The sequence below is a fragment of the Anolis sagrei genome, chromosome 3, assembly GCF_037176765.1.
Source record: "Anolis sagrei isolate rAnoSag1 chromosome 3, rAnoSag1.mat, whole genome shotgun sequence".
NCBI lineage: Eukaryota > Metazoa > Chordata > Lepidosauria > Squamata > Dactyloidae > Anolis > Anolis sagrei.
This window is the reverse complement of record NC_090023.1, coordinates 43,070,899-43,098,500: the sequence shown is the minus strand read 5'-3', so window position 1 is coordinate 43,098,500 and position 27,602 is coordinate 43,070,899. Positions and strand designations below refer to the sequence as shown.

General features: G+C 37.8%; 2 protein-coding genes across 7 annotated transcripts in view; one reads left to right on the top strand and one right to left on the bottom strand.

Moving 5' to 3' along the window:
• Positions 1–131: 131 nt before the first annotated feature.
• Positions 132–5,994, bottom strand: LOC132772023 (putative protein ARB2BP). Its single transcript, XM_067466636.1, has 3 exons — positions 5,927–5,994; positions 3,102–3,162; positions 132–1,335 (listed from the first exon to the last, which is right to left on the bottom strand). The coding sequence occupies exons 2-3, from the start codon at positions 3,105–3,107 to the stop codon at positions 289–291; spliced, it is 1,053 nt and encodes a 350-aa protein (XP_067322737.1). The 5' UTR covers positions 3,108–3,162; positions 5,927–5,994; the 3' UTR covers positions 132–288.
• Positions 5,995–6,065: 71 nt separating this feature from the next.
• Positions 6,066–27,602, top strand: part of SENP7 (SUMO specific peptidase 7) — a 42,201-nt gene continuing 20,664 nt past the window's right edge. For 2 of the 6 annotated variants that reach the window (XM_060770703.2, XM_060770698.2), the window contains exons 1-7: positions 6,066–6,176; positions 11,065–11,114; positions 11,905–12,012; positions 13,255–13,349; positions 19,486–19,683; positions 21,050–21,244; positions 26,641–26,744. In XM_060770703.2, the coding sequence (XP_060626686.2) occupies positions 11,073–11,114; positions 11,905–12,012; positions 13,255–13,349; positions 19,486–19,683; positions 21,050–21,244; positions 26,641–26,744 (742 nt within the window). In that variant the 5' untranslated portion in view covers positions 6,066–6,176; positions 11,065–11,072. Of the gene's footprint in view, positions 6,177–6,199; positions 6,363–9,786; positions 9,832–11,064; positions 11,115–11,904; positions 12,013–13,254; positions 13,350–19,485; positions 19,684–21,049; positions 21,245–26,640; positions 26,745–27,602 lie in introns of those variants that run through there. The other 4 variants (XM_060770699.2, XM_060770700.2, XM_060770702.2 and 1 more) reach the window with 4 other exon arrangements.

Here is a 27,602-nt window from a genome sequence, read left to right as displayed (position 1 = left end):
GTGAGGTTTGAAAGGATGGGTGCTGTTTTTCTGATTGGTGACACAGCATTTTGTAATATGTTTAAGTACAAAGTAATGCTAAATTTTGAAATATACTCAACTGAAATTAAACATAAACAGCTGTAATTCAGAATTAGATGTCTGATAACTTAGTTATAACCAAACTGCCTCCAAAATAAGTAGTCTCCCTTACTTAAATTAAATATGCCTTACAAATGGGCTTGAGAACTCTAAGGCAGTATACATCTTTCACAGAAAATGAATAACGGTCGTAAGTCACATACACGCTTACATTTTCATTACTTTTCTGCTCCTTGTTGCAATAGGCGAGCGGACAACACGCTTTCTACTGCCAACTTTCAGTTTATTTTTAAAATACTTGAAGATTGACTGTAGGCTATAAGAAGGCACCAAGCTATATTTTTCAGTTCCTGCGGAAACACTAGGGCAATCTACTTTCATGAAGTAGCCGACTGTCTTATCCAAAGGTTTACTGTCTGCTACCCACTTTCGACAGTGTCTCTGTATCCATTCCTGCAGCTGGGAATCGCCTTGCGTCTGATGGATTATGTGGTGTTTGGAATCAATAAGCGCAACAGCATATACTTTGTTCATCACCTCTAAAGATCTCTGCCTAAGCAAGTTGACAAAAACCAATCCCCCATAGCCATGGGCAATGAAAGCCACATTTCTAGCTGTGGTTTTTGAAATGAAGTGGTCCCAAACATAGGTTGTATGTTCTTCGGGACTACTGCTGCACCTTTTTGGGATTAACCAAGATGACTTTAGAGATCGGGCAGGATCTTCCTCAGAGAAGTCTGGTATTTTAGATTCTATTTTTAGATCAATGAAATTGTCATTGGGATTTAAAACAATGACACCCCAAGAGCACTGCAGAGCCATTGCAATGAACGGTATTTGAGATCCGTGTTGGAGACTTTCATGAATTATGGTCTTCTGTCTCCACTGACCTGCACGAGATGGTCCTTGGTCTTGAAGAAGGACAACTAGAGTGGAGCAATTTGTTAATGCATTCTCACTCATGAAAAAGAAACTGCAAAGGTTACTGACCGGAGCATCTATTGGAATATACTTCTTTTGCAGTTTGAAAGCCTTTTCCAGAAGTTCATATATATACTGAGTAATTGAATGTCCAAGAATTTGATAGCGTTTGTGATTGCTATTATAAGAATGGGAATAATTAAAAATAAAAGGTTCATTGGTATCTTCATGTCTAAGTTCACCATTTTTGTTAAAGTCATATTTGAGGTTTTCTGGACACTCTGAATCATTGATAAACCTCTTCAGGCTCAGGTCTTCATTTAGTTGTAACCACTGCACATTCAAGGAAAAATATAATGTCAAATATATAATTTCTGAAATATTTTCAGATTATGACAACAAGAAATGACATTTTATCTGTTTAGGTAATGAGACTAAATAAGGAGGAATATCTGTAGTGTGTCAGCCTAGGTGTTTTACTGTGGTTTTGTTGCATGGTGTGTGTGTTGAGTTTTTGTGTGCGTGCAGAGCTGGTTTACTTTGCAGTCCTAAACATTTTGCTTGTTTTTTTCTGTTTTACTTGTGGGTCCTTGTGGTAATGATGTGGGTTTTCTGTAAAAAGTGGTGCTGTTTATAATGTTATCTAATGTAGCATGTTTACATGTTCAAACCTGAAGATATTTATTTTATTGAAATACTTGTAACAACATAAAGAGACTAGCATATGTGTTTGTGTGTATCTTCAAGTCATCTGTTGACTTGAAAATACACTTATAGCAACCCCGTGACTTATGGCAACCCCATGAATTTCATAGTGGCTTTCTTAGACAAGGAATATTTATTGATGGTGACCCTATTTTGCTCCCGAGATAAAGTAGGATCTGGTGTTGTTCAGGTATTTAACAGTTTATCTTTCTTTTGCAGACATAACTTCAGTACCTTCAGTTTCTATCACTCTGCATTATTTATCAGTTCCAATTCAAGTAGGAAAAAATGATTTAGTGTAAGTAGTTGAAATTTGATTTAACTAAAAGATAGATGAGAATCTGCAGTTTGTCCTAATTTGACATTACTACTTTTACCTGTAAGTGATTAAGAAGCAAGAAAGTGCAAAACAGCAAAAAAAAAAAAAACCTCAAAAAAACCAACAACAACAACACACACACACAAGCCCTTAGCAGTGTATTTCTTGGTAAATTTATTCCTCTGCATAACCAGGGATTAACTAAGATTATTTCTTTAAAAGAATACAAGTTCATATTCTATATTTAGTCCATCAATATCTTGGTAAAGAAAAGACTGATGGGTAGAAAAAGAACACTTTAAATATCGCAAGAATTATCAGAAGATGAGAGGAAGTACTCTCTGAAGGCAGCCATGCACAGAAGCAGCTGATAGAAATAAACAGATAATTTCAGGGTAGAGAATAAAGTTGCCCAGTCAGAACTGTGCCACGTCCAAATCCTGAGATCTAGGGATGACCCATCATCACAGAAAAGGGGGCATGGTGATGCAACAAAGGGCAATCCCTGGTGTTGATGTTAAGTATGATATATTAAGCATCAACCAGAATGGAGGGCTGCCATTCAATAAAAAACAAAACAAAACACAGCCTCTTCAATTAAAAAATATGCAGCATTCTGAGCTTGAAATTTTTATTCCTTGCCCTGAGAACTGGGAATCTAAGGGGAGAAGCAATTTGTTTTCTTGTTATTGACATGATTAACTTGTTCAGTCTTAATTATTACTGTAGGAAACCCCGGTGGCGCAATGGATTAAACCCTTGTGCTGGCAGGACTGCTGACAGGAAGGTCAGCAGTTCAAATCCAAGGAGTACAGTGAGCTCCCGTCTGTCTGCTCCAGCTTCCCATGTGGAGACATGAGAGAAGTCTCCCACAGGATAGTAAAACATCTGGGCGTCCCCTGGGCAACAACCTTGCAGACGGCCAGTTATCTCACACCAGAAGTGACTTGCAGTTTCTCAAGTCGTTCCTAACACGAAAAAAATACTATAGTATTGTTTTGTCATCTTGTTCAAAAAAAAGAAAGAAAAAGGAAAGTGCAGTCACCATAACCTTTAATACCACAGACATACTTACATTCATGTTGCTTGAAAGGAAAAGCTTGACAATTCAGTCTATATTTGCTTCAGAGATCTGTCTAAAGAGATTCAGCAGTTGAATTTAGTTTTATCTTGTTGGCAATCTCCATTAAAGCATTACAACTGAATCAATAATAATAATAAGTGTTCAGACACCACCAATTTAATAAGTCTGCAGCTGGGACAACCAATAGTATTCAGGCCTATAACTAATGGAAGCCATTCCCAAACAGCTGGCATTGTAGTTTCTTTGTTTAAAATAACCTAAAATACTCAGATGTGCGTGTGTGACATTAAAGTAGTTCTTAAACTTTATTCTGTTGAGGTTTTGTTACACTTTCTCTCCCATAACAACCAAGTTGGAAATGATCTAATCATTCCTCCATTAACTTGACCGCTATATTATATCTTTGTATTAATAAGAATAGTGTGCATGAAACAATGCTTGTGCAGGCAGAATCATTAGAAAGCAAAGTGTCACTATCTCAGCTCACAGGTGGACGAATTTGGAGTTCTGGTGAATATCCAAGGCCTTTTACGAGGAATCTGGGCCCCTCCCACACAACTGTAGAAAACCCCACATTATCTGCTTTGAACTGGGTTATATGGCAGTGCGGACTCAGATAACCCAGTTCAAAGCAGATATTGTGGATTGTCCACCTTGATATTCTGGGTTATTTGGCTGAGTGGAAGGGCTCCTACAGACTTCTAATTCTCTCAGGAACTTTAACCACTTTCCAATATTTAGCTCTTATCAATAGCGGCCACATTCAACACACACCAGGACTGTGCAATGGCTTTAAAGCAGGCATGAGCAAACTTTGGCCCTCCAGGTGTTTTGGACTTCAACTCCCACAATCCTTAACAGTTAAGAATAACAAGTTTGCCCATGCCTGCTTTAAAGTATAACTTTTGTGGGCGAACTCGGGGCCTTTCTACACAGCCATGTATCCCAGAATATCAAGGCAGAAAAGCCCACAATATCTGCTTTGAACTGGATTATTGGAGGGCCCTTTCACACAGCTGAATAAAATCCCAGGGCCTTCTACACAGCCCTATATCCCAGAATATCAAGGCAAAAATATCCGACATTACCTGAGTGTAGACTCAACCCAATTCAACGCAGATATTGTGGGATTTTCTGCCTTGATATTCTGGGATATAAGGCTGTGTGAAAGGGCCCCAAACTCCCTTCCACACAGCTGAATAAATCCCAAAGCAGCATCTGGTTTGAACTGGGATATAGGCGGTGCTCCATGCAGTCATGCTGGCCACATGACCTAGGAGGTGTCTACGGACAGCGTCGGCTCTTCAGCTTAGAAATAGAGATGAGCACCACACCCCCAGAGTCAGACACAAATGGGCTTAATGTCAGGGGAAAACCTTTACCTTTACTATATGGCAGTGTGGACTCAGATATTCCAGTTGAAAGCAGATATTGTGGGTTTTTCTGCCTTGATATTGTGGGTCAGGGGTCCTCAAACTAAGGCCCGGGGACCGGATACGGACCCTCCGAGGTCATTTACCCGGCCTTCGCTCAGGGTCAACCTAAGTCTGAACTTGAAAGCACTGGTTGTTGTAGGTTTTTCCGGGTTATATGGCCATGTTCTAGAGGCATTCTCTCCTGACGTTTCGCCTGCATCTATGGCAAGCATCCTCAGAGGTAGTGAGGTCTGTTGGAAGTAGGAAAATGGGTTTATATATCTGTGGAATGACCAGGGTGGGACAAAGGTTCTCTTGTCTGTTGGAGCTAGGTGTGAATGTTTCAACTGACCACCTTAGTTAGCATTTGATGGCTTGGCAGCACACAACTTGAAAGCACACAACAATAACAACAATTCTATCTCATCAGCCAAAAGTAGGCCCACACTTCCCATAGAAATACTAATAAGTTTATATTTGTTAAAACTGTTAATAATTTTAATTATTGCATTGTTTTAAAGTGGGTTTTTTTTGCTCTACAAATAAGATATGTGCAGTGTGCATAGGAATTCATTCATCCCCCCCCCCCCCCCCAATTATAATGCTGCCCTCCAACAGTTTGAGGGACTGTGACCTGACCCTCTGTTTAAAATGTTTCAGGACCCTTGTTCTGGGTTATATGGCAGTGTGGAAGAGCCCTGGGTCCACACTGCCATATATTCCAATTCAAAGCAGATACTGTGGGATTTCATTCAGCTGTGCGAAAGGGGAGTCCATGCTCAGTTAATGTGTGGAGGGACAATGGAAGAAATCTCAGTGCAAATGACCCCAGGGAAAGTTCTGCCTTAAGAAAGGCGCTTCTGTTTCAGTCAAGGGTCTTTTGAGTGCCAACGATCCCAGTGCCACCTTAAGAAAGGTACTCCTGTGTTGCCAAAGGCTTTCATGGCCAGAATCACTGGGTTGCTGAGAGTTTTCCAGGTTGTATGGCCATGTTTCATCAGGAGGGAATGATTCTGGAACATAGCCACACAGCCCATTGAAACAGAAAGGTACTTCTGTTTCAGTGAAAGAGGCTTGAGTGCAAATGACCCCAGTGCCACCTTAAAAAAAGTGTTTCTGGGCCCTTCCACAGAGCCCTATACCCCAGAATATCAAGGCAGAAAATCCCACATTAACTGAGTGTGGACTCAGATAACGCAGTTCAAAGCAGATACTGTGGGATTTTCTGCCTTGATATGCCTTAGTCTTTTTTCTCTCCTCTGATTTAAAAGCTTGGAAACAGAAAAGGGCCTTCCAACCACAAAAATATGGCCTGTCTCTGAAATTAGGAGTTAAATTCCCACGAAGATGACTCTACTATTCACACTGCTATCGCTCTACACTCCACTTGGCGCTACCTACCCTCTGGATCCCTGGGGCTTGTAGTTCAATCAGACCAAGCAGCTCTGCGGATGTGCGTTCTAATGGCCCCGCCCCAAACTGCAAATCCCAGAACCCCATTCGGTGTTGCCATGGCAGTTTTGAAAAAAAAAAAGGGGGGGCTGAGGGGGCGCTGCCTGTACCGGAAGCGGCCCACAGAAGTCCTGCAGGAATAGCGGCCGTCAGCATAAACAAAAGCGGGGGCGGCGCGGAGCGGCCTAGAGCCGGGCAGGTGAGCAAGGGAAGGCCCAAAGCGAGGGGCTGACTTGCCTCGCTGCTGGCGGCGTTGTCTTCCTCGGAGCAGCCGGAAACGCCTCTCCCTCCTGCTCTCCTTAAATGCGCCGGCGTCCTACGTAGAGGGATTTAAAGGGAGAGATCGGGAGGCTTGGAGGGCCTCGGCCCGAGGAGGAAGGCCAAGGTTGGGGTATACGTTTGGCTCACAAGCAAACCCCCTTTTGTCTAATTGAGTCCCCGTGTCGGGAGGAAGGCGGGATCCAGAGAAAAGCAACGAAGAATTGATGCACTTTGGCCCCACTTCCAACCAATGAAATCTTGGAAGTTGTAGTTTTTGAAGTATTTTAGCATTCTCTGCCAAAGAGCACTGACACCTCACCAAACTACAAACCCCATCATTCCATCGCACTGAGCTGTGGCAGTTCAAGTGTCAAACTGTATGAATTCTATAGTGTAGTGTAGAATTTGGACTTCAACTCCCACAATTCCTAACAGCCTCAGGCCTCTTCCTTTCCCCCCTCAGCCGCATGCTCATGTTGTCTAAAACATCACCTCATAGGAACAGATAACCGTCCTATGAAGGGCATTTTGAAGGCTATTTGCAGAGGTGTAGGGGAGTCTATGCTGTCAAATGCGATTTGCCAGTATAGGTAATTCAAGAACAAATCTTTGGATACAATTGAACTATTTGTTAAGATGTATGAAATGTAGGTTCTTGTGGGTTTTTTTCGGGCTATAGGGCCATGTTCCAGAGACATTTCTGGACACAGCATATTATTTGAGAACACAGAAATGCTGGACCACACCAACAACCACCATGTCAGACTACACAGAGAAGCCATTGAAATCCACAAGCATGTGGACAATTTCAACAGAAATTGTTGAAATTGTCCATGAATTTGTCCATGAAAATGAACAAAATCTGGCTACCAGTATTAAAAAACTCTAAAATTACAACAGCAAAACAGCAGAGAGGAAACAACCAGGCACATCTTAACACCTCTCAATAAAAGATTTTCCCAGGCTCAGCCAGGCCTTCAAATGCTAATGAAGGTGGTCAGTTGAAACATTCACACCTAGCTCCAGCAGAGAAGAGCTCTTTGCCCCAACCCAGCCATTCCACAGATATATAAACCCATTGTCTTAGTTCCAACAGACCTCACTACCTCTGAGGATGCTTGCCATAGATGCAGGCGAAACGTCGGGAGAAATGCCTCTGGAACATGGCCCTATAGCCTGAAAAAACCCACAAGAACCTAGTGATTCCAGCCACGAAAGCCTTTGACAATGTATGAAATCTGTTGGTGAAAGTTTGACCTCTCCAAAATCCTCTTATGGGGGGCATGTGAAGGGTGTGACAAAGTTTGAATGCATCTTTTGAGCGCTTAAAAAGCTTGATCCATGGGATAGAGACAGTCATAAATAAAATGAGTCTTTTATCTGAAACAAGTCACCCTTTTTATTTGGGCTGAAGAGCCAATTCCATTTTCTTTACAAAAGAATAATATATATTTCAGTACAAAACACACATCCTATGAAATAAACAAAACCCTTTGGGACTGTCCTTCTTGCTCAAAAAGCAGTTGTGATTAATTGGTTCATTCGGGAGTACAATAGATTTCCAAAATTTTATACCTGGCTGATAAACACCTGGTAGAGGACCAGTTTCCTTCATCAGAAATACCTGGCACCAAAAGTATCCTGGATTTCAGATTTTTTAAAATTTGGGAATAGTTTTGCATATATATCTATAACAGGATATTCAGAAGATTGCATCAAAATCTAAATATGAAATTTATTGATTTTTCATAAGCAACTTATATACACAGCCTAAAGGTAATTTTATACAAATATTTGAGATATTTTAGGCATGAAACAAAGTTTGTCTGCACGGAACCAGTTAAAATATGAAGAAATGATAAAACTCTCTTTAAATTCAAACCATTTTAAAAGTAGGTATTAAAAATCTCATAAAATTGTGGACACTCTTTGGGATCATATAGGGCAGGGGTCCTCAAACCCAGGGGTCAGATGCAGCCCTCCAAGGTCATTTACCCGGCCCTCGATCAAGGTCAACCTAAGTCTGTAACGACTCAAAAGCACACAACAACAACAACAACAATCCTATCTCATCAACCAAAAGCAGACCCACACTTCCCATTGAAATACTAATAAATTTATATTTGATAAAATTGTTCTTCATTTTAATTATTGTATTGTTTTTAAGTGGCTTTAGCACTACAAACAAGATATGTGTAGTGTGCATAGGAATTCATTCATGTTTTTTTCAAATTATAATCTGGCCTTCCGACAGTTTGAGGGACTGTGACCTGGCCCTCTGTTTAAAAAGTTTGAGGACCCCTGATTAGGAAGTAAAAGGTTTGAGGAACCCTGCTATAGGGAGTAAAGCCTGCTTAGTTTTATAAAGGTATGATTATAGTCTTTCAATTAACCATTTAGACTTGTAATATCAGCACTTTAATTTGTGTTCAAAAACACCAGCAGCCGATCTACTAGTAAAAAATGGATGTATAATCTAAACCAGGGGTCCTAAAACTTTTTAAGCCGAGGGCCAGGTCACAGTCCCTCAAACTGTTGGAGGGCCGGATTATAATTTGAAAAAAAATATGAATGAATTCCTATGCACACTCTACTGCACATATCTTATTTGTAGTGCAAAAAAACACTTAAAACAATACAATAATTAAAATGAAGAACAATTTTATCAAATATAAATTTATTAGTATTTCAATGGTAAGTGTTGGTCTGCTTTTGGCTGATGAGATAAGATTGTTGTTGTACTTTCAAATAGTTCCAGATTTGACCCTGAGCGAGGGCTGGGTAAATGACCTCGGAGGGCCGTATGCAGCCCTCAGGCCTTAGTTTGAGGATCCATAATCTAAACATTGATACATTTAGACCTACTGAGTGTTTAGAAGAGTTCTTTTCCACCTAAAATTTCCAAGTCATCCAATAACTAGATCCTCTCATTTTACAAACTAAAATAGGTCCTGGGATGTTTTAAATTGCACTATATTTTATAATTATTTGACTATAGTTGCCATTTTTGACTCATATGTACAAGGTTTTGTGTTTGCCTTGTTTTATTTATTTATTTATTTACTGTATTTATACACCACTTTTCTCACCTCTGGGGGGACTCAACATACTAATGGCAGAAATTCAATGCCGACATACAGTAAAAGAAAAAATCATAATAATTAATTGCTACATATAACTATGACTTAAAATCATTAAAACCATTAAACATAAGTCATAAACAAAATTTAAACATTCAGACGAAGCATTAAAATCATCCTAGTATATATATTAAAATCACAGGATCCAAAAATCGTACACCATAGCCATTCCAGACTGCTTTTAGGATGATGACTTAAATGTTTGACTGTTTGAATGTTTTTATACTGTTTGAATGTTTTTCTTTAAATTGTATATTTATGCTTTTGGTTGTGGGCACCATGGTGTGCTGGTTGTTAGCCTCCCTGAGTCCCACTGCAGAGGTCGAGATAGGACAGGATACAAATGTCCGAAATAAATAAATATTGCACATTTTCTTAAGTATACTTTATATTGCATTATTTTTCTAGCCAAAAGCTTGGTGCTACAGCCATGTCTTTGTTCTCGTTCTAAAGGTCAGTAGAAAAGGGCGCTGATCAATGTTATTGTTATTGAGTTATTTTTGACAGTATCTGTGTTTATTATTATTTATTTCTATTTTGTTTGTTGTAAGCTGCTCCGAGTCCCTTCGGGGAGTGGGATATAAATAAAGCTTTATTATTATTATTATTATTATTATTATTTATCATCTTCAAAGGTATTCCCACATAAAGTGCATTTAATTACAAATCTGATTTTTAATAAGAGAAATTTATAGTTTATTGGTTTTTAAAGGAGGATAAAATTGAGCCTTTTAAAAACATTGTTAATCATCTTGTAGATTAGAGAGATGGAGGGTGGCCTAAAGAATATTTTAGCTGCGCAAGTGCTTTATCAGTTTGAGGCCTAGATGGTGATTGCGCAACTACAGAACACTGATGCACATCAAGTTTTTCTTCTGTATGATTTTGTGCAAGTTAGTTGTGCGGCTGCCATACTTGAAATTCAAACTGCATTAAATGGTCAGTGTAGATGGAGCTTAAGAAAGAAGTACTAACCTCACTGTAGTTGCTAGTCATAGCTAGAGTAGATGTGTTGAATCAGTTGCTAAATAATGTCAGCATTGAAATACACCCTGTTCAGTCAATGAGTCTATTTTAGTTAGGACTTGAACTTGACCTGCATTTATTTGCTCTTGTGTTATTCTTAAGACTTTGCGTCCAACCACAGATAATTCTCAATCACACCATGAGTAAATCTCTATATAGGTATACTTCCTGTAGTGCTGAATGGTTCCGCAAATTTAAAGAAACATCCTGGATGGAAGCACGCAAGGCAGCAATTTCAGTTTCTCTTTTGATTGTGATATCTACTCAAAAGAATGATCCACTGATTTTATACAAAAGCGACCTATCTGCTTGGCCCCCCTCTACACTCCCATATAATGCAGTTTCATAATGCAGTTTAATTGCATTGACAGGATGACAGGGGAAGAAAGTTCCAAAAGTTTCACCAGCAGAGCATTGAATCTAGCTGCCAAATAAGAAATCAATCCTTGAATTTCTCTTTATGTTTTGACTACCTTTTTCTCTCTGTACAGAAGAGCAATTATTGAAAAAATGTTTTTATTCACAAGGGATGTTTGTACTTTTAAGAGCTGGAAATAGGTTCTATCTAATAAGGTTCAATGATTCCTAGTTAATTGTTTTTGACAATGCTTTCTTATAACAAGATGCAGAATACTGTTTTTTTTAATCTTTTCTTTTCAGCAGCAATTATGGAAGGATGTGGGAAAAAATCATCTTTAGTTCAACATAAAGTAAGTAGCCCCTAATGTACATCCCTTATTTTGGCAGTTTGTCTGATGGTATTCTGCAAATAGAGGAAGCAATGTATAGAAATAAAATTTAAAATATATGAAACATTTTTAGAAAGGAAACGTGTGTTTGTAGCAACAAAGGCAGAATTACTGTATATACTCAAGTATAAGCCGGGTTTTTCAGCCCATTTTTAAGGCTGAAAAAGCCCCCCTCGGCTTATACTTGAGTTGAAGTTATTTATTATTTTACCCTGTTGTTATTATTATTACATGTATTATTTTATTCTATTATTGTTATTGCATTTATTATTTTACTCTGTTATTATTACATTTATTATTTTACTCTTATGTTTATTAAATTTATTATTGTACTTTATAATAATTATTACATTTATTATTATACTTTATTATTATTGTTATAAATACATTTATTATTTTTCTCTCTTTGTTATTATTGGAAGGATACATAAGCACATTTACATTGAAAGGGGTTAAAATAATGATTTAATCAGAGTTGGACGGGCTTATCTTAAATTACAGTTTTATGTAAATATGAAAAAAAAAACCTTACTACTGCCTCAATTAATGTAATTTTAGTGGTATCTATTTTTATTTTGAAATTTACCAGTAGTTGCTGCATTTCCCAACCTTGGCTCGAGTCAATACATTTTTGTGTTATGTAAAAATCACCAAATATTGAATCTTAACTTGTTTTTGTACTTTAATTTGGTGTTGGATATTGTTTCCTGCTTGTATAAGTAATGTGAATCCATGATCTTTCTTGTTTCAGTATCGAATACCAAAGAAGGTATCAGAAACACAATCAGATGATGTCCATGCTCAATCTCCATTGTCAAGACTTGCAGATGCTCATCAGTGGGATAATCCATTACAAGGGGTAAATAGCATTTATAGTCAGTTCTACTCTGAGTTTAGTAGACTAGAACTATTTTTGAATAAGCATTGATCTTTTTTTTTTTTAAATCTATAATTGTTGAAAATTTGCAGAAACTGAAATATTTATAAATGTTTTGAAATATTTTTCAGCTGATAAAATTGATGATCTAGTGGAAGCTGTGGTTTTGAAATGGGGGAGATTACCAGGCCTATTGCCAGTATCATTCTTTAACATCCCAAGATTTGTAGTTTGGTGAGGCATCAGTACTTTTGGCCAGAGAAGACTACAGATCTTATAAAACTACATCTGCCATGATTCTAGAACAGGGGTCCTCAAACTTTTTAAACAGAAGGCCAGGTCACAGTCTCGCAAACTGTTGGAGTGCTGTTGGAGGGCCGGATTATAATCTGAAAAAAAAAATGAATGAATTCCTATGCACACTGCACATATCTTATTTGTAGTGCAAAAAAACCCCACTTAAAAACAATACAATAATTAAAACGAAGAACAATTTTAATAAATATAAACTTATTAGTATCTCAATGGGAAGTGTGGTCCTGCTATTGGCTGAGATAGGATTGTTGTTGTTGTGTGCTTTCAAGTCATTTCAGACTTAGGTTGACCCTGAGCGAGGGCCGGGTAAATTACCTTGGAGGGCCGCATCTGGCCCCCGGGCCTTAGTTTGAGGACCCCTGTTCTAGAACACTGAGCCATGCCAGCTAAAGTGATGTCAGACTGTATTAATTACACAGTATAGATGCACCCTTGGATAAGACTGAGCTGTATATTATTTGGTGGTTCTTCTCAGTAGGAAAATAAACATGTAACTCCACTTACACAATTAAATTGCAGAAACAAGCAAATTTGTGTTCTCTTCAATAGGGGCTAATGGAAACATTTGTGACCTTTGTTTTTTAATTCAAACCTACCTAATTCTTCCTCTGTAAGCTAGAATCCGAACAAAACGAATTCCTGAAATAATATCCTTGTATATATTTTGGACTAATATGTTTATTCCTACTGTGTAGAAAACAACATTTTCATTCATGTTGATGTCATGGTGTTACATTGTCACACTGGGGTGTTTTATTGTTTGAAAAAATAATATTAGGTTTTGTTGTTGTTGTTGGGTTTTTTTTTTTTACAATTTTAAAGTAGTCCCTTCTTCAATTTTCCATTTTTCCCTTTGCTATCTTTTCACATACTTAATATCTATCTTTTAATTTCCTCTGCCTATTTCAGTGGACATCAAGATCACAAAACAAGTTTCACCCAAACTGGAAAAGGAAAAGGCACTCAGAGAAGTATGGCTTTAGTGATGAAGAATCTGGATATGGGTAAGTGATGAGGCTTCAAAAAGCAGGGGCGATCAACTCTCTAACTCACAGTCACACCATTTGATTACAGAAGCTTCCATTTCTTGAGTTGTGTGTTGTCCCTAAAATGTAAGGTGGGATTTCCATTTCTTCATCTATTGTTGTATAGAGAGTGCTGTCAGTTTTATCAATCAAATCAATTTCAAATCACCACTATGTTGTTGCAGCACTATGTTATTGCCTTTTTTTAGTGGAACATCCTCCTTCTCTCTGTAATATCCTATTAATATTTACATAAACCCTCTTTAAAAAGGCAACTAATGTAGTTCTTGTCAAGTGTTATGCCAACATAACATGGTTAGTGGCACTGCAGTGTTATGCCAACATCACATGGTTAGTGGCACTGGTGTACCTCATGCTAAGCAGTTTATTAAGCCAAGTTTTTCACCTGGCCTGTTTAGAAATTAGCCAAACTGGTCTCTGTTTCACATGCAAAAACAAACAGATAGGGAAAAGGGAAAATGGAATACTTCAAAAGTTATCCCCTAGAACACTGCGTTCGCACCTATCATTATGAAAGCCAATGGATGATGGAACTAAAACCTGTATTTTACAGGAATCCTTGTGAATACAATGTTTTGTTTGTTTGTTTTGGGGTAATGCTCTGCTGCATGGAGCCATAGACCTCTCTGCCAAGAAAGGAGTTCATCTCCCCTACTGAGAGAAGTGCAGCTGTTTCTGCCATTTTTATCTACTGAGAAAGGAGTTTGTCTCCTTCCTCTGCTGAAATAAATACAGCCAAGCTTCCATTGCTTATCTTAGCTGAGAAGGAAGTTCTCCTTCCTCTGCCAAGGGAGGCTTAAGGCTCCATGCAGAGAGACAGTTGTTTTCGGGAGTTCAGCGCAGACAACCTGGTTCCCCACTGTTCTAGCTTTTGTCAAAGGAGTGGTTTTCATGTATAATTGAATGCGTGCTACAAGCATAAATAACAAGCGAGCATTTACAGTTATCTAGGTATAACTGTAGAACCAAAGAATGAGCCTATACAAGTACCACAATTCACCACATAATAGTCACCACCACACAATAGTTTCATCCCTTTTTTGTCTCCAAAAATTGGCTCGTAGCCTTTTTTCGCATAATCGTCACACAGCCCTTTGGGATTCAGATTCTCCTTTCCTTCTTTCTCTGAAATCTGAAATGGAGCTTTTTGGAGCTCGCATCTTCCTTCTTTTCTCAGAGGCAAGACAGTTAAAAAAAAAAACAGAAATGGAGCTGTTTGTTTGGGGCTGCATCGTCCCTCCTCCTCAGAGGTAAGGCAGTTTTAAAAACAAAAAAAAGTATTCCCCTCTTTTGGTAAAAAAGGCATAAAAGTGTGACTATTATGCGAGGAAATACAGTATATTAATTTCATTGGGTTCTTTTTCATTTTTTATTTGGTATTAGACTTATGGTACAATATACTCTAGCTTATATCATTCTGGCCAAGTTTGTTACCAAGCGCTATACAAATGCTGAGTGCTTAAATGTGAAACTGCATCTTTCTGTCCACAGAGGCCTTATCTACCCTGACCATTTAATGCAGTTCAAAGATAGCTTCAAACTGCAGCAGCCAGACAGCAAACACCAACATAAATGCATGAAAGAAAGACCTTATTAATGTTCTGTGGCTTGTGTAATTATCATCTGAGCCTCAAATTGGTTTCAGGATTTCTTATGTAATCATCTACACAGTGAAACTACTTTCCTTAATACCGGTTTGAAACTGTGTTAAATGGTCAGTGTAGATGGCCTACAAATTAGCTTTATCTAAGAAGCTGAGAATTAAATTTTCTTTGGGAGATAAGCTTTTGGATATGTGAAGGGTTTTTTAAAAACATATTTAACTGTGGGAGAAGCAAGTGACTTTTCAGTACTTAGAACCTGCTTTGTATGTGCCATATACAGTATCAACACATGCAACACAAATATTTATATGTTTACAAAATGCAGTTATACAGATCCCTAATTTTGTCACAATCTACATATAACAGGATTCTCTTTTTGCCAAGGAAATATTCTCCCCACAAATAAAAGTTATTGTGAATTTGGTATCAGAAATAAGAGTTTCCTCTTTATCCCCTTCCTTTTTCTGAAGTCACTAAAACAATTAGAGCAGTTTTTTCTTCTAAAGAGTCATTGCCAAACACCCATCTGGAGGAGCCTTGAAGGGGTTTCGACAAGCAGAAGTACTTGTTAATTAGTTTCAAAAGTTACATTTTACATAGGAATTCCTACAGATGGGCCTATTACTCCATGAGTCCTTGATCTTTGGATTCCAGAGCTCAGAAATAAAATTCAGCTTTAACCTAGAGGACTCAATTGTTCTGAAAATATTAGTACTTGTCTTAATCCCCATCTCCACTGACCATTTCATTCAATTCAAAGCTAGCTTCAGACTGTGGCAGCCTCTCACAAAGGTGTGGAAAAGAAAAGTTTCAATGTGCATCAATTCTCTGTAGTTTGTGTGATCACCATCTAGGCCCTGGTTTCAGGATTTCCTATGTAATTATCAGCACAGCAAAACCAGTTTGTTCAATACTGGTTTGAAACTGCATTTCAATGTAGATGGACCTTAGAAGCCCTAGAACATGCATCTTAGCATAATGGATTTTGCTGCAAGTTGCAGGCTATTTTATATAAGATTAGTTGGTATATATGTGTGTTGACTTGTAGCAATCCTACAAATTTCATACTATTTTCTTGAAGGGGCTGTGTTTATGATGTAGTTTTGGTAACCCCCCCCCCCCTATGAAATTTAGCCTGTAGCAATGTTCTGCTTGCATTCTGTGAGCCCACAGCTTGGTGTTGTGTCTCGTCATATCATCCTCACTAGGGTTTTTTTTTTCTTGGCAAGATTTATTTCGAAAAAGGGCTTTTCCCCATTTCCTTTCTTTGGGATTGGTAGATTGTGACTTGCAAGTGGGTTTTCATGACCAAGTGGAGATTTGGGTCTGGTCTCCCATTCTAGCACTCAGCCCACACAATGTGCTGTCTGATAATATATATGCTCAAATTTGATTTAATGTACAGTTCCATAGATTAAGGCTTTCCATCCACATGTGCAAAGATTTCTTAAAGGTTTGTTATTACTTGCTCTGTGTTTAGCACCAATCACTTCCCAGGACCTATACACATCCTGATGGTGCCGATGATTCCACCATTTAAACATCTATGGGAATCCTTCCTGAAGCACCAATTGTGTAAGATTCTCTCCCTGACTGCTGTAACCTTGGTACATAGACAGCCACAGCTAGGTGCCCTGCCAGTGCACAAGGATCTCTATCATTCAATCTGACTCTGTGGTGGCCAATTTTCATTCCCAATGTACATTTATTATTTATTAGCTGCATTTGTTGACCGCCGTTCTCAGCCCTTTAGGGCGACTCATTCCACCTTCCATAGGTTACAGGAAGTAGTCCTCTCACCCTTCAGCCCTTGACCATTGAAAGAATTGAAAAAGATATGGCGCAACTTGAATAACCGCAGGCGCTCTGTATATAAGAGGTATGACAGAAAAGTAATGAGACCGGCAATGTTGTGCACAAACCAACAACACTGCTGCTTCTCCCTTCACCTGGCAGTTAGGGTAACCCCTGCCATAAACTCAGCACAAGTTTAAACTTGGTTACAGTTGCTATCTAGTTGTTAAAAGTGTCTGATGTAATATTGTGTTTGTGAGGAACACTAAAAAAGTGGACCGGCAAAAATTAGAGCAACGTTGTGCTATCAAATTTTGTGTAAAAAATGGTGAATCCGCTATTGTGACTTCTGAAAAATTACATAGGGTTTATGGAGAACATTAGCTATCCAGGCCACAAGTTCAGATGCAACAAAGCCTTTTTAGAGGGCCAAGAATAAATGTAAGAAGAACCTCATGTAGGACGATCCTCAACCTCAAAAATGGACAACAGTGTGGAAAGGATGAGGACTCTTCTGATGTAAGATCATTGACTGACTTTGAGAAAATCAGTTGTGAATTCAATTTGAGCCAAGTTATCATCCATCGGATTTTAATACAGGATTAGGGCACGATAAACGTGTGTGTCAAGATTGTTCCAAAAAACCTCACAACTGAACAGAAGGCTTAGTTGGGTTGATCTTCTGAACTGTTTTGAAAAGGAGCAAAAATTCTTCAGTTGATGAATTCTTAGCATTGAGACCAAACGCTAAAGATGTGAATGGCACACTGCAAACTCTCCCTGTCTCAAGAAAGTGAGAATGAACAAATCAAAAATCAAATCGATACTCTTTATTCTGACAGGATCATAGAATCATAGAGTAGGAAGAGACCTCGTAGGCCATCCAGTGCAATCCCCTGCCAAGAAGTAGGAAAATCGCATTCAAACAAGGAATGTGTGCCTCCAGGACAAAGTATCAATCAAACTTTTTATTGGGAAGCCCTCGAAAGGCACAGGAAGAGAGTGGCATGTGTGCAACCAGGCATTGCATGCACTTGGATGCTGCATCACAACAACTTGTGTCGGATGCCAGTCTCCATTAATGCATTTTTGGCAGAAAAAAGCTTTCCCACAGTTCCCCAGCCCCCTTGTTAGCCAAATCTCAGTCTCTGTTACTTTTTTTACTTTCCCAGCTCAAAAATCACCTGAAAGGGTACTATTTTGATACTTTGGATAATGTCCTGAAGAGTGTAGCTGATGAGCTGAAACACATTCAAGAAGAAGCCTTTCATCAATGCTATGAACAATGGGAACAACGTCACTGTGTAGTTGCCCAAGAGAACTACTTAGAAGGGAATAACCTTGATTTGGACACAGAATAAAACTCATAGTTAAAAGAAGATCAGTCTCATTACTTTTTTTGTCATACCTCATACCTGAGAATGACAAGCAGCTTTTGCTTCACTGAAGCCATTTGTCTTCTTCAAGCCACCCTCTCAGGGCAAGACAGTGTCTTCCACCACCCTGAATAGGTGGATCAGACCATGCATTATAACCTGCTGTGACTCCCTGGGGACTCCATCTCCAGGGAACATAGTTTATGCGGCTACAACAACAGCAGTGTTGTCCACTAATGTTCCCCTGGCAGAAATTTCCAGTGCTGCCACATTTAGGCTACCCATCATTATAACCATATGCTCAACCACCTTGAATCAGATGACATTGGCTTTGATTGCAGGGTCCTACAGCAGGCAGTGAAAACCAAATATATTGGGATCCAGCACAATACACTCTAGCGTGGGAAACTCTGACAAATCCCAATATTATTGTATGTTACTTTTTTATCCACTGGAAAAAGGAACATTTTTCTTACCATTTTCAGCAGACAAGGGACTAACGTCCTTCCCACCCTGTGAGGTGCTGGTATACAAAGGTGTTAGATTGTACATAGCTCTTGCCTGTAATAAGCAATTATACTTCAGACTTACCTGGCTTCATATCTATTCAGCTTTATATGTTAATAAATTATTGAAGGTGTTCTCTACCTCTGGAACATTCATTTCTTCAATTCTAAGGGTAGTTCTCTCACACAATTATTTTCTGTCTATCTGGAGTGAGTGGAAGGAGCCACCCAATCCTGTATGATATTTCTCCTCTGATGAAAATGAATTTGTCACAGGTAAGAGAAGAGTTCCTTTATCTTCATTTGTGTTGAACTGGACCTAGAAGAAGAAACCACAGCTTTGGCACTTCTGGCTATGATTTTGGACTAGATTCTTGATTTCTCTGGCTTCCTCAGGATTCATCTGTGACAAAGGAATCCTGTGCCTCAGACAGTCTTAGCTTTACTTACTATATTTCTATAAGTTCATGATTTTTCAATTAAGGCATTGCATATGGCCACAAATGCAGATGTCACCAAAACAAGGCATAACAAACATTTCAGGCATAATTCACAAGGATCGTTTCAAAGAAAATAGAAGTGACCAAATTCTCAATATGAAGTGAGGAAAGTTCTCTCAAGGATGAATATGCAGATATATTAGACGAAGAAGAAAGTTAACTTCTTTCATTATAGTAAGATACAGTACATGTTTTTGGTTGAAGTATTCTTTAATTAGGATATAACATTCAGATTAGTACAGGAAACTTCACTGAATTCATTTCTCTTATTTAGACTTCATTATTTATCATTATCATTATTATATGTATGGCAGGCAACCCAAAGTTATCTTGACGAATGTCCTGAAGACGGAAGTAGGAAGAAAATACACAGAGACACAGCTTATAACTGATGCTAATTTATCTCATGGTGCCAAGTTGCAATCAGATCAACAAACCCCATCGTCTGTTGACACTGTAGAGATATGGCAAATATTCAGTCCTCTTCATGAAAGCCTTTTTATATCTAAAAGGTATGTTTTGTTCAGTCTGACTGTTTCAGGCAGCTTTGCCTAAATATTGTTAAAAGAAATTGCATGTTAATGTTTTTCATGAATAGGTATTCCATGTTACACTGCTGTCATTAGCCATTTTTCACTTTCAGTAAAGTGTTATGAGGCATCTTTGGAACATCATTTTTCAGTTGAGAAAGAATTTGTTGACTCGCATATCTTGTGAAACTTAAAATTAGTTGCTTTTTAACAGTGAAACTAATTTATTTGCATTCCTGGTGAATTCCTCCTCTTACTCACTTGAAGAGCAGTATGTATTAACATCCTAGGAAAGGAAACACTTCAGTTTTTCCTCTCATTTTTAATATCCTCTTTGGACTATTACTTCAGTTCTCCTCTTTGCCCAGAAGACATATCCATGGCTTACCAATTCTTTTATCAACCTCATGCCTCTTCTATAGGACTTACAGTATAGAACTGAACATGGTTTTATACATTCAAACTGCCACTTCATATCTCATGCACAGACTATAAGAGTGCAGAGAATGAAAATAATTTATTGGTTGATAAGAGATATGTAAAAGGATTAAAAGCAACCTGGTACCAGGGCTTGATATTCTTTTGTAATTTGCCTCTTTCAGAGCACCACAGCCTAGCTTCTCCTCTTCCTTACCTTTTATCTCTAAGTAAACAAGCTGTGGCAAGAAATTGGAGCAGCAGTTTCTGCTTGCCTTACACTCTCCTTTTGCGCGCTCGATGTAGGTTAGATCGAAGAGATTTAGCTAGGATCAGTGATGGGGCCACTAAGAGGAGAACAATTGTCTTTTAGGCGTCAAAAAGCATCTTGTCAAGAGCCCCCCAAATTCATATGGAAAATTATTGAAGAACAATTTTTCTTTGTATTAAAATCACAACTATGCATTATCATTTCATCTTAATGAATACTGATGGAGAGTCTGTTAAGATACATCCAAGTGGAAAGTAAAATAATAACCGAGATAATTACACAGTCTGCTTAACTGATGGCTGCAAAAATAGAGATCTAGTTTGGTTGAAGATAGCTTTCCAATTTTCAGAATTCAGTCTTAGTTTATTTACTATGTGATTTTATGCATGCTGGAGTTTTTCTTGACATGAAATGAAAGGCCAACAGCTAAAATGGCAAAGGCAAATTGAAATTAACATTAATACTTCTAGTTGATCGGATCTTCATCTGTCCATTGGGACACTTCACTTACTTGTCATCTCTTGTTTACACTCATGGTTGTCAGCTTCTTGGTAGTTTCACTTAATAAAAATTGAGATTTCTTAAACAGCTGTGATATAATCATTCAACCAAGCATTCTTTTGATGGATTTCAGAACTTTAATTATTATATGTATGGCAGGCAACCCAAAGTTATGTTGACGAATGTTCTGAGGACGAAAACAGGAAGAAAATACATGCAAAAGGATCTTTTAACTGATGCTAATCTATCTGATGCTAACAAGCTGCAATCAGGTGAACAAGCCTCCTCATCTATTGCCAGCCTAGGCTCATGTAAAAAAATAAGCTCTCAACAAAGATGTATTTTATCTAAAAGGTATGTTGTTCAGCACAGTCTTTTTATTATTTTTTATTCTTATAAATAAAACTGGTATCTGATTGAAATCGGTGTATACAGGAATATTTTTGAACTATAATCACAAAGCACAGTCCACAGTACTTCTAGTTTTAGGTGATTTATACTGGTAAAAAGGTATAAACATGTTCAATTCCATAACTGAAATTAGTGACATTTCAGGTAACTGGCTTTATGTATATCTGACAGCGAGCATGTATGCACACTTCTTTAGCATCTCTTTTCATTTATAGTCATGTATTAGAGTGATTGTTGTGGAGTGATTGTTGTGGAGCAAAATGTTTTGAGGAGTTTGCTCAGATTTAACATCTTTTGCCTGTATTTGTTTGAAAGGTTAAATCAGAGTTGCATTTTCGTATGAATAAACGTGAACTCTTCAAATCTCAACATATATACTCAGGGCCTTAAAACCGAAGTTATTTTTAAGCATATCAAGAAGAATTTTGGAGTGCAGCACACTATATGTATAGCTACTTAAAGAGCACATAAAAATGCAAGTCTTGCTGAAATAGAATTAATAAGATTTCTGCAAAAGCAGGCCCAGTCTTGACAAACTTTTACTGTTCTTTCTTTCTTTCTTTCTTTCTTTCTTTCTTTCTTTCCTATAGTTATACCCCACCCTTCTCACCCTGAAGGGGACTCAGAGCGACTTACAAACTATGGCAAACATTCAGTACTGCATCGTGAACATAACAATAAACATACCATATTAAATTATAAAACAGTTAAAAAAGTGTAAACAATAAAAACATATAGATACAGTAAACAAATTAAAAACATACAAAGTGCCGAGTCATGATTTCCATACTTCTTGGTTATCTCTTTGAAAAGCTCTTATAAGCATGTGGACAGATGTAGTCTTGTAAATGTTGTTAATAGGACTTTTAAAAAGCTTTTGTCAGAATACCACTCAAAAGCTCGTGGACAGACTTCATACTCCTCCTATGCATCAAAACAGGTTAAAAAACAAGTATAAATTGTTCCTGAAACCAAGGACAGCATTAGAATGGGCGTCCTAACAGATTTATACTAGGAACAGTTTAACCTTTTATAGGGGGATGACTAGTATATTGGCCAAGTTTACCGATAACACTAAATTACTTAGAAATAGTTTGCAAAGGGATTGGAATATCTCCTCAAACTGAGAGAATGGGCAGTGCAATGTCACATGAGAGTCAATGGAGATAAATTGTGCATGTGTTGGGTGCAATGCCAGGTTTATAAAATTATAGTTTAAAGAGCTCTTTGAGAAATCAGGCCCGGCCTGCAGGATCTCCAGTTATGTAGTGGTGCTCAGCCTGTGGATCCTCAGATGTTTTGGCTTTCAACTCCTATAAATCCTAACAGCTGGTAAACTGGCTGGGATTTCTGGGAGTTGTAGGCCAAAACACCTGGGGACCCACAGGTTGAGAACCACTGAGCTATAGCATCCCCAGCAAGTAGCTGTCCAAGCTTTTTTTGAAGACATCTAGAGATGGGATGTCACCATCTCACTAACGCATTCATCTCCATTGCTGAACCACTCTCACTGTTCCTTCTAAAGTTCAGTCCAAACCAGTTATTTAAAATGTAAACACTGATGGGGTATTAGCTGGCTGTAGCTGATCATGAAAGGGATCTCATGATGATTTCCATGAGAAAATGCCAACTCAAGTATATACTGCTTTTGACCCCCTGTCTTGCACTGCTTCAAGACTGGAAGCAAATGAACGGGGGAATTTTATGTTGAACATGATTAGAAAAGGATTTGGAAATATTACTGCTGATATAAAACTGTTCTTATAGAAACCCATAGCTGAATTTTATCTTGAAAACTATATGCAGTTCTGGTCACCAGACCTAAAAGGGAATATTGTAGAACTGGAAAAAGATTCAGACAAGAGTGATCAAATAAAAACAAGTAAGGGAGACATAATAGTATGGAAATGACACATAATGGGGAAAGGAAACAGTGAAAACTTTTCTTCTCTCATCAAGTTATCCAATGAAGCTGTACCATGGGATATTCATAACAGATAAATCTGCTCTGTTTATCCCTTTGTGTTGTACCCTGGAATATACACACCTATTATAATGGCACAAGACTTCCCTGTTAGTCCAAATTAATAGCTATTTCTTGGAGTATGGGGTATTTATATATTGTGCATTGATGAACAACATCCTGATTTTTAAAAATCTAAACAGTAAATATTTACTGTTGATAATAGGCAGTATATTTCAGGAAGCATGCCATTAAACTGTAGAATTTATTGCTGTAAGGTACAGAACATCTTTATGTAGGTTAAGGCTGGCAATTGGTGGTATTTGGCATGGTTATGTTTCAATATGCCTCTGCAACATTTACTGGAAGTACAGGTGCATTCTAGTGGTGGGTTTTCCATAGGCAAGTTTGTGGACATTGTGGGACTTCTAATCCTATATGATTTTTCTTTTTGGTCTTATAATCTTATATCATTTTTAAAACATTTGGAAAGAAGTCTATAGATTGCTTTGAAACGGGCAGAATTTTTGACATTACTGAAAACATATGTCAAAAAGAACAAAAAACTGGGAAAATAGTATGAAAAGAGGGAAGGCCAATACTGGACATCAGTCTAAGACCTTAACTGTTGTTTCAGGTGCCTACCAGCCGTGCTGCTAATGGGGTGATATAACATTAACGTAGAGTTTTTTTACACTGCAGTTGAATTGGGCCATCAGTTCTCAACACGACTTTGGATTAGCCGTATTCAAAATAAGTAATGTTTAAGAATGGTTTCCTTTTTCATAAAATATTCAGAAATGGGGCATCCATGTTATTCTTTAATAGTATGATGTCTGAAAGAAAAGAGATAGTTTTTTGGATAATTTAAATGTTTCCTAGAGTAAGATTTTCAAATAATATATACAGAGTTTCCCAATGATCATTTTTTAATTAAGCTTTGTGTTGAACATGCTTGCAGAATTTGTGAAAATGGGCAGACAGAATAGAAAACAGAACAGAAGATAAATGGTAAAAGAGTAAAAATCTACTGGTGTGTTTAATGAGTTCTTACTTTAAGCTTGCATAGGCTTGTTTATTTGAGCTGAATAGCAAGTTTAGTTTTCTGTCCATCCTTTTGTCCCCTTGTATTGCACTGCTTCTAAACTGGAAGCAAATGAAGATGCTATTCCTTGTGAACCTTCATGGGGACATTTGAAATCCTGTGTAGCATTTTTTTGTCTGGAGTCAAATACATAAATCTATTGGGAAAACATTGACATTGAAATAAAGAGTACAATTTTGTTTCTTGGGACTGATTTTTTCAATGCAGTTTTTAGAAAGGAAAATGAAATATATTTTAAAAATATATATTTTTAAAGGGAATATGGTCCTTTCATTTTAAAAACTGTCGTATTTATTTATTTATTTATTTGCAGTATTTATATTCCACCCTTCTCACCCCATAGGGGACTCAGGGCGAATCACAGTGCACACATACATGGCAAAAATTCAATGCCATTTTTGACATGCAAGACATACAGACAGATATAAATCATTCAATAGTTTTTCCACTTTGGATCCTGGAGTCCTTATTTTATATTAAAGTACCATATCTGTTAATTGTGATATTTGAATGTTAAGGAAAATTCAGAGTTCTGTCTAACACTGGATAGAAAGTGTGAACCCAACATTCCCTTGTGTGTAAGGAGCTACTGGAACAGATCTCTTGCTATGGTATTTTGGAGCTGAATTATAATTTGCAGTGATGAAGCAAGCATTTTGTAGATGCTAACTTTGATTGGGTTATTATTGATGCTAGAATAATGACATATTTTTCAGACCCAAGTATTTGCACAGTACATCGCTTTGGACATACCACAAAAACCTGAGTGATTAGGATTATGACTCTTATTCTTGGTTGTCTCCTACAGAATCCAGTAGAGCAGACTTTTGCAGGAATTGCCTGGATGCACTTAACATATGATCCAGCTGATTTTTTGTACTGTATAACAACATGAACAATTTCGAGCTCAAAAAAGAAGCACAAAAGCAAGATCAGCTAGATTTTTGAAGTCAACACTTGAATGTGTTGTTTCATATCAATGTTGCCTCTTTACATTCCCTCCTAAATTGCAAACTTTGTATTACATGGTTCCAGTGGGAATTTCAGTGCAGAAATACAAGATCAGGGATTTTCTTCAGAATTACAGCAGGAGATGAAACATTTAACTTACCCCTTACCTTCTACAATGCTAGCCTTTACCAATAAAACATACCTGTTATGTTATGCACATTTTAAAAAGGGAATACTGATCATAACTTGTATGCCTGTTTTTCCCTGAGTTAGTATAAATGCATCTCAATTTTACAAGTTCAACCTACATATTAACATACATGAAATAATAGTTTTTCATTCAAAGATCTAAATGAAATCCAAATTGCAAATTGATTTACTTTTTTGAATTACTAACAAAATTTAGGCCAGGGTTATTTACTTTATTTGGAAAATACGCACGCTAAGAAGTAGTATAAGGTATGATCTACCTTCCGATACCTGTTTTCCTTTGAAAAAGATACTACAGTAGAGGAGCCTTTAGTCATATGAGCTATATATCATCTGAAGAGTTATGATCCAAATGCAGTTTTTTATCTCCTTGAAAATTAGGCCTAGATGTTAATGTAAATGCATCCAATGGTACTTACAACCTCATCAGATGGCTGCCACAGTTGCTCCAAATTATAGAGGGGCGTGGGTAATCCGGCGCCCCACTCCCCACATCGCCCCGCTCCACCTGAGGACGATCAGATGGGGGAAACATGAGCATGCAGCTTCTCCTCATGCATTGCAATGGCAACACAAGAGCCCTTCTATGTTGCCCTGCCAGCGGCATGTGCCGGCTCCACCCTCCTTCACCTATGGAGCTGGCACAGCGTCATGTGATGGGAGCCGGCAGGCTCGGTGGGTGGCCGGGGCTAAATTGGCGCAGGCCACAGAAGTTATCCCTGTGTGATGAGGTGGTTAGTCGCCAGTAACTGGGATTGAAGCATACATATCTGTGTATAGACTAACATACATAAAGGAAAGCAGAATTATATCTCCAGTGATATTTTCATTTCTTTCCTTGTAGAGCAGACAAGAACAAGAGGGTGTTAGACTCATATTATCCAAATTCTTACAAATCTGACCATTGGACATATTTACATTGACATCTAGGCTTACAAATCTGATGTGAATTTTGACAAGAACTACGAGTCTTGTTGAGATTTGTTTGGGGAAAATACATTACCTTAAATGAAGTGAGTGTTTTGAAAGCTACAAGCACAATTGGTGTTGTAACTATTTATCATGCTTAAAATGTAGAGGGTATTTACATTTTGTTGTTTTTCTGCACAGATATGAAAGATATCGGAGAAAGCCAAACAACCAAAACCACTCAAATAATTGTGAAAGTAATAATGCTTTGTTCACTCTACAAAGATGTGATGTGGTGCTAGAAGGTTTGCTATTAAAACTTATTTGATGAATTGTCCAGATGTAAAAGTGGTAAAGCCACAATTAAAAAAAACACTAATTTTTTTTACTTGAGAGAACTTTTATCAAGGCACCTCTAAGTCCTCCAGCACAATTCTGTGGTCAGCTTCCAGTACAAGCATTCTGGAGAACCTATAAATGCCTCGAAAAGTGTGCTCTCTAGGCATTTCTAGGGCCCCAGATTACGGCCAATGAGTTGCACTGGAGGACCTAGAGATTCCTAGATATAATTTGTTACTCTAACCCATGAACAATCAAAGCAGCAAGTGAAATCTGCAGATGTCGAGGACCACCTGTAATAGCTGAATAAAGCAGACCAGTAGGATTTCTTGAGATACTATTCTGCTGTATTCACATAGAGACACTATTTCTAACAAGATTACTGAAATAAAACAAAGTTAGTACTTCTTTGCTGTAAAAATATTGAGCAATAACTTTATTAGGACCAATGAGAATGATGCATGTATGTGCAACACTTGAAGTTCTCTAGAATGAGATCATGGGAGAAGAAGCAAACAGAAAAGACTAAAAATTAGTCAAATTCCTTGACTGTGAGACTGGCAATGTAAACCAAGTCATCAGAGATAACAGTAGGAACTCCCATCCCTTCATTTCCTTTATTGCAAAGTCAGAATTCAGCTTGGAACTGGTGAAGAAGTTACTTTTAAGCTATTTATTTATTTATTTATTTACAGCATTTATATTCCGCCCTTCTCACCCCGCAGGGGACTCGGGGCAGATTACAATGTACACATATATGGCAAATATTCAATGCCAATTAAGCATACAACATATATAGACATACACAGAGGCTATTTAACTTT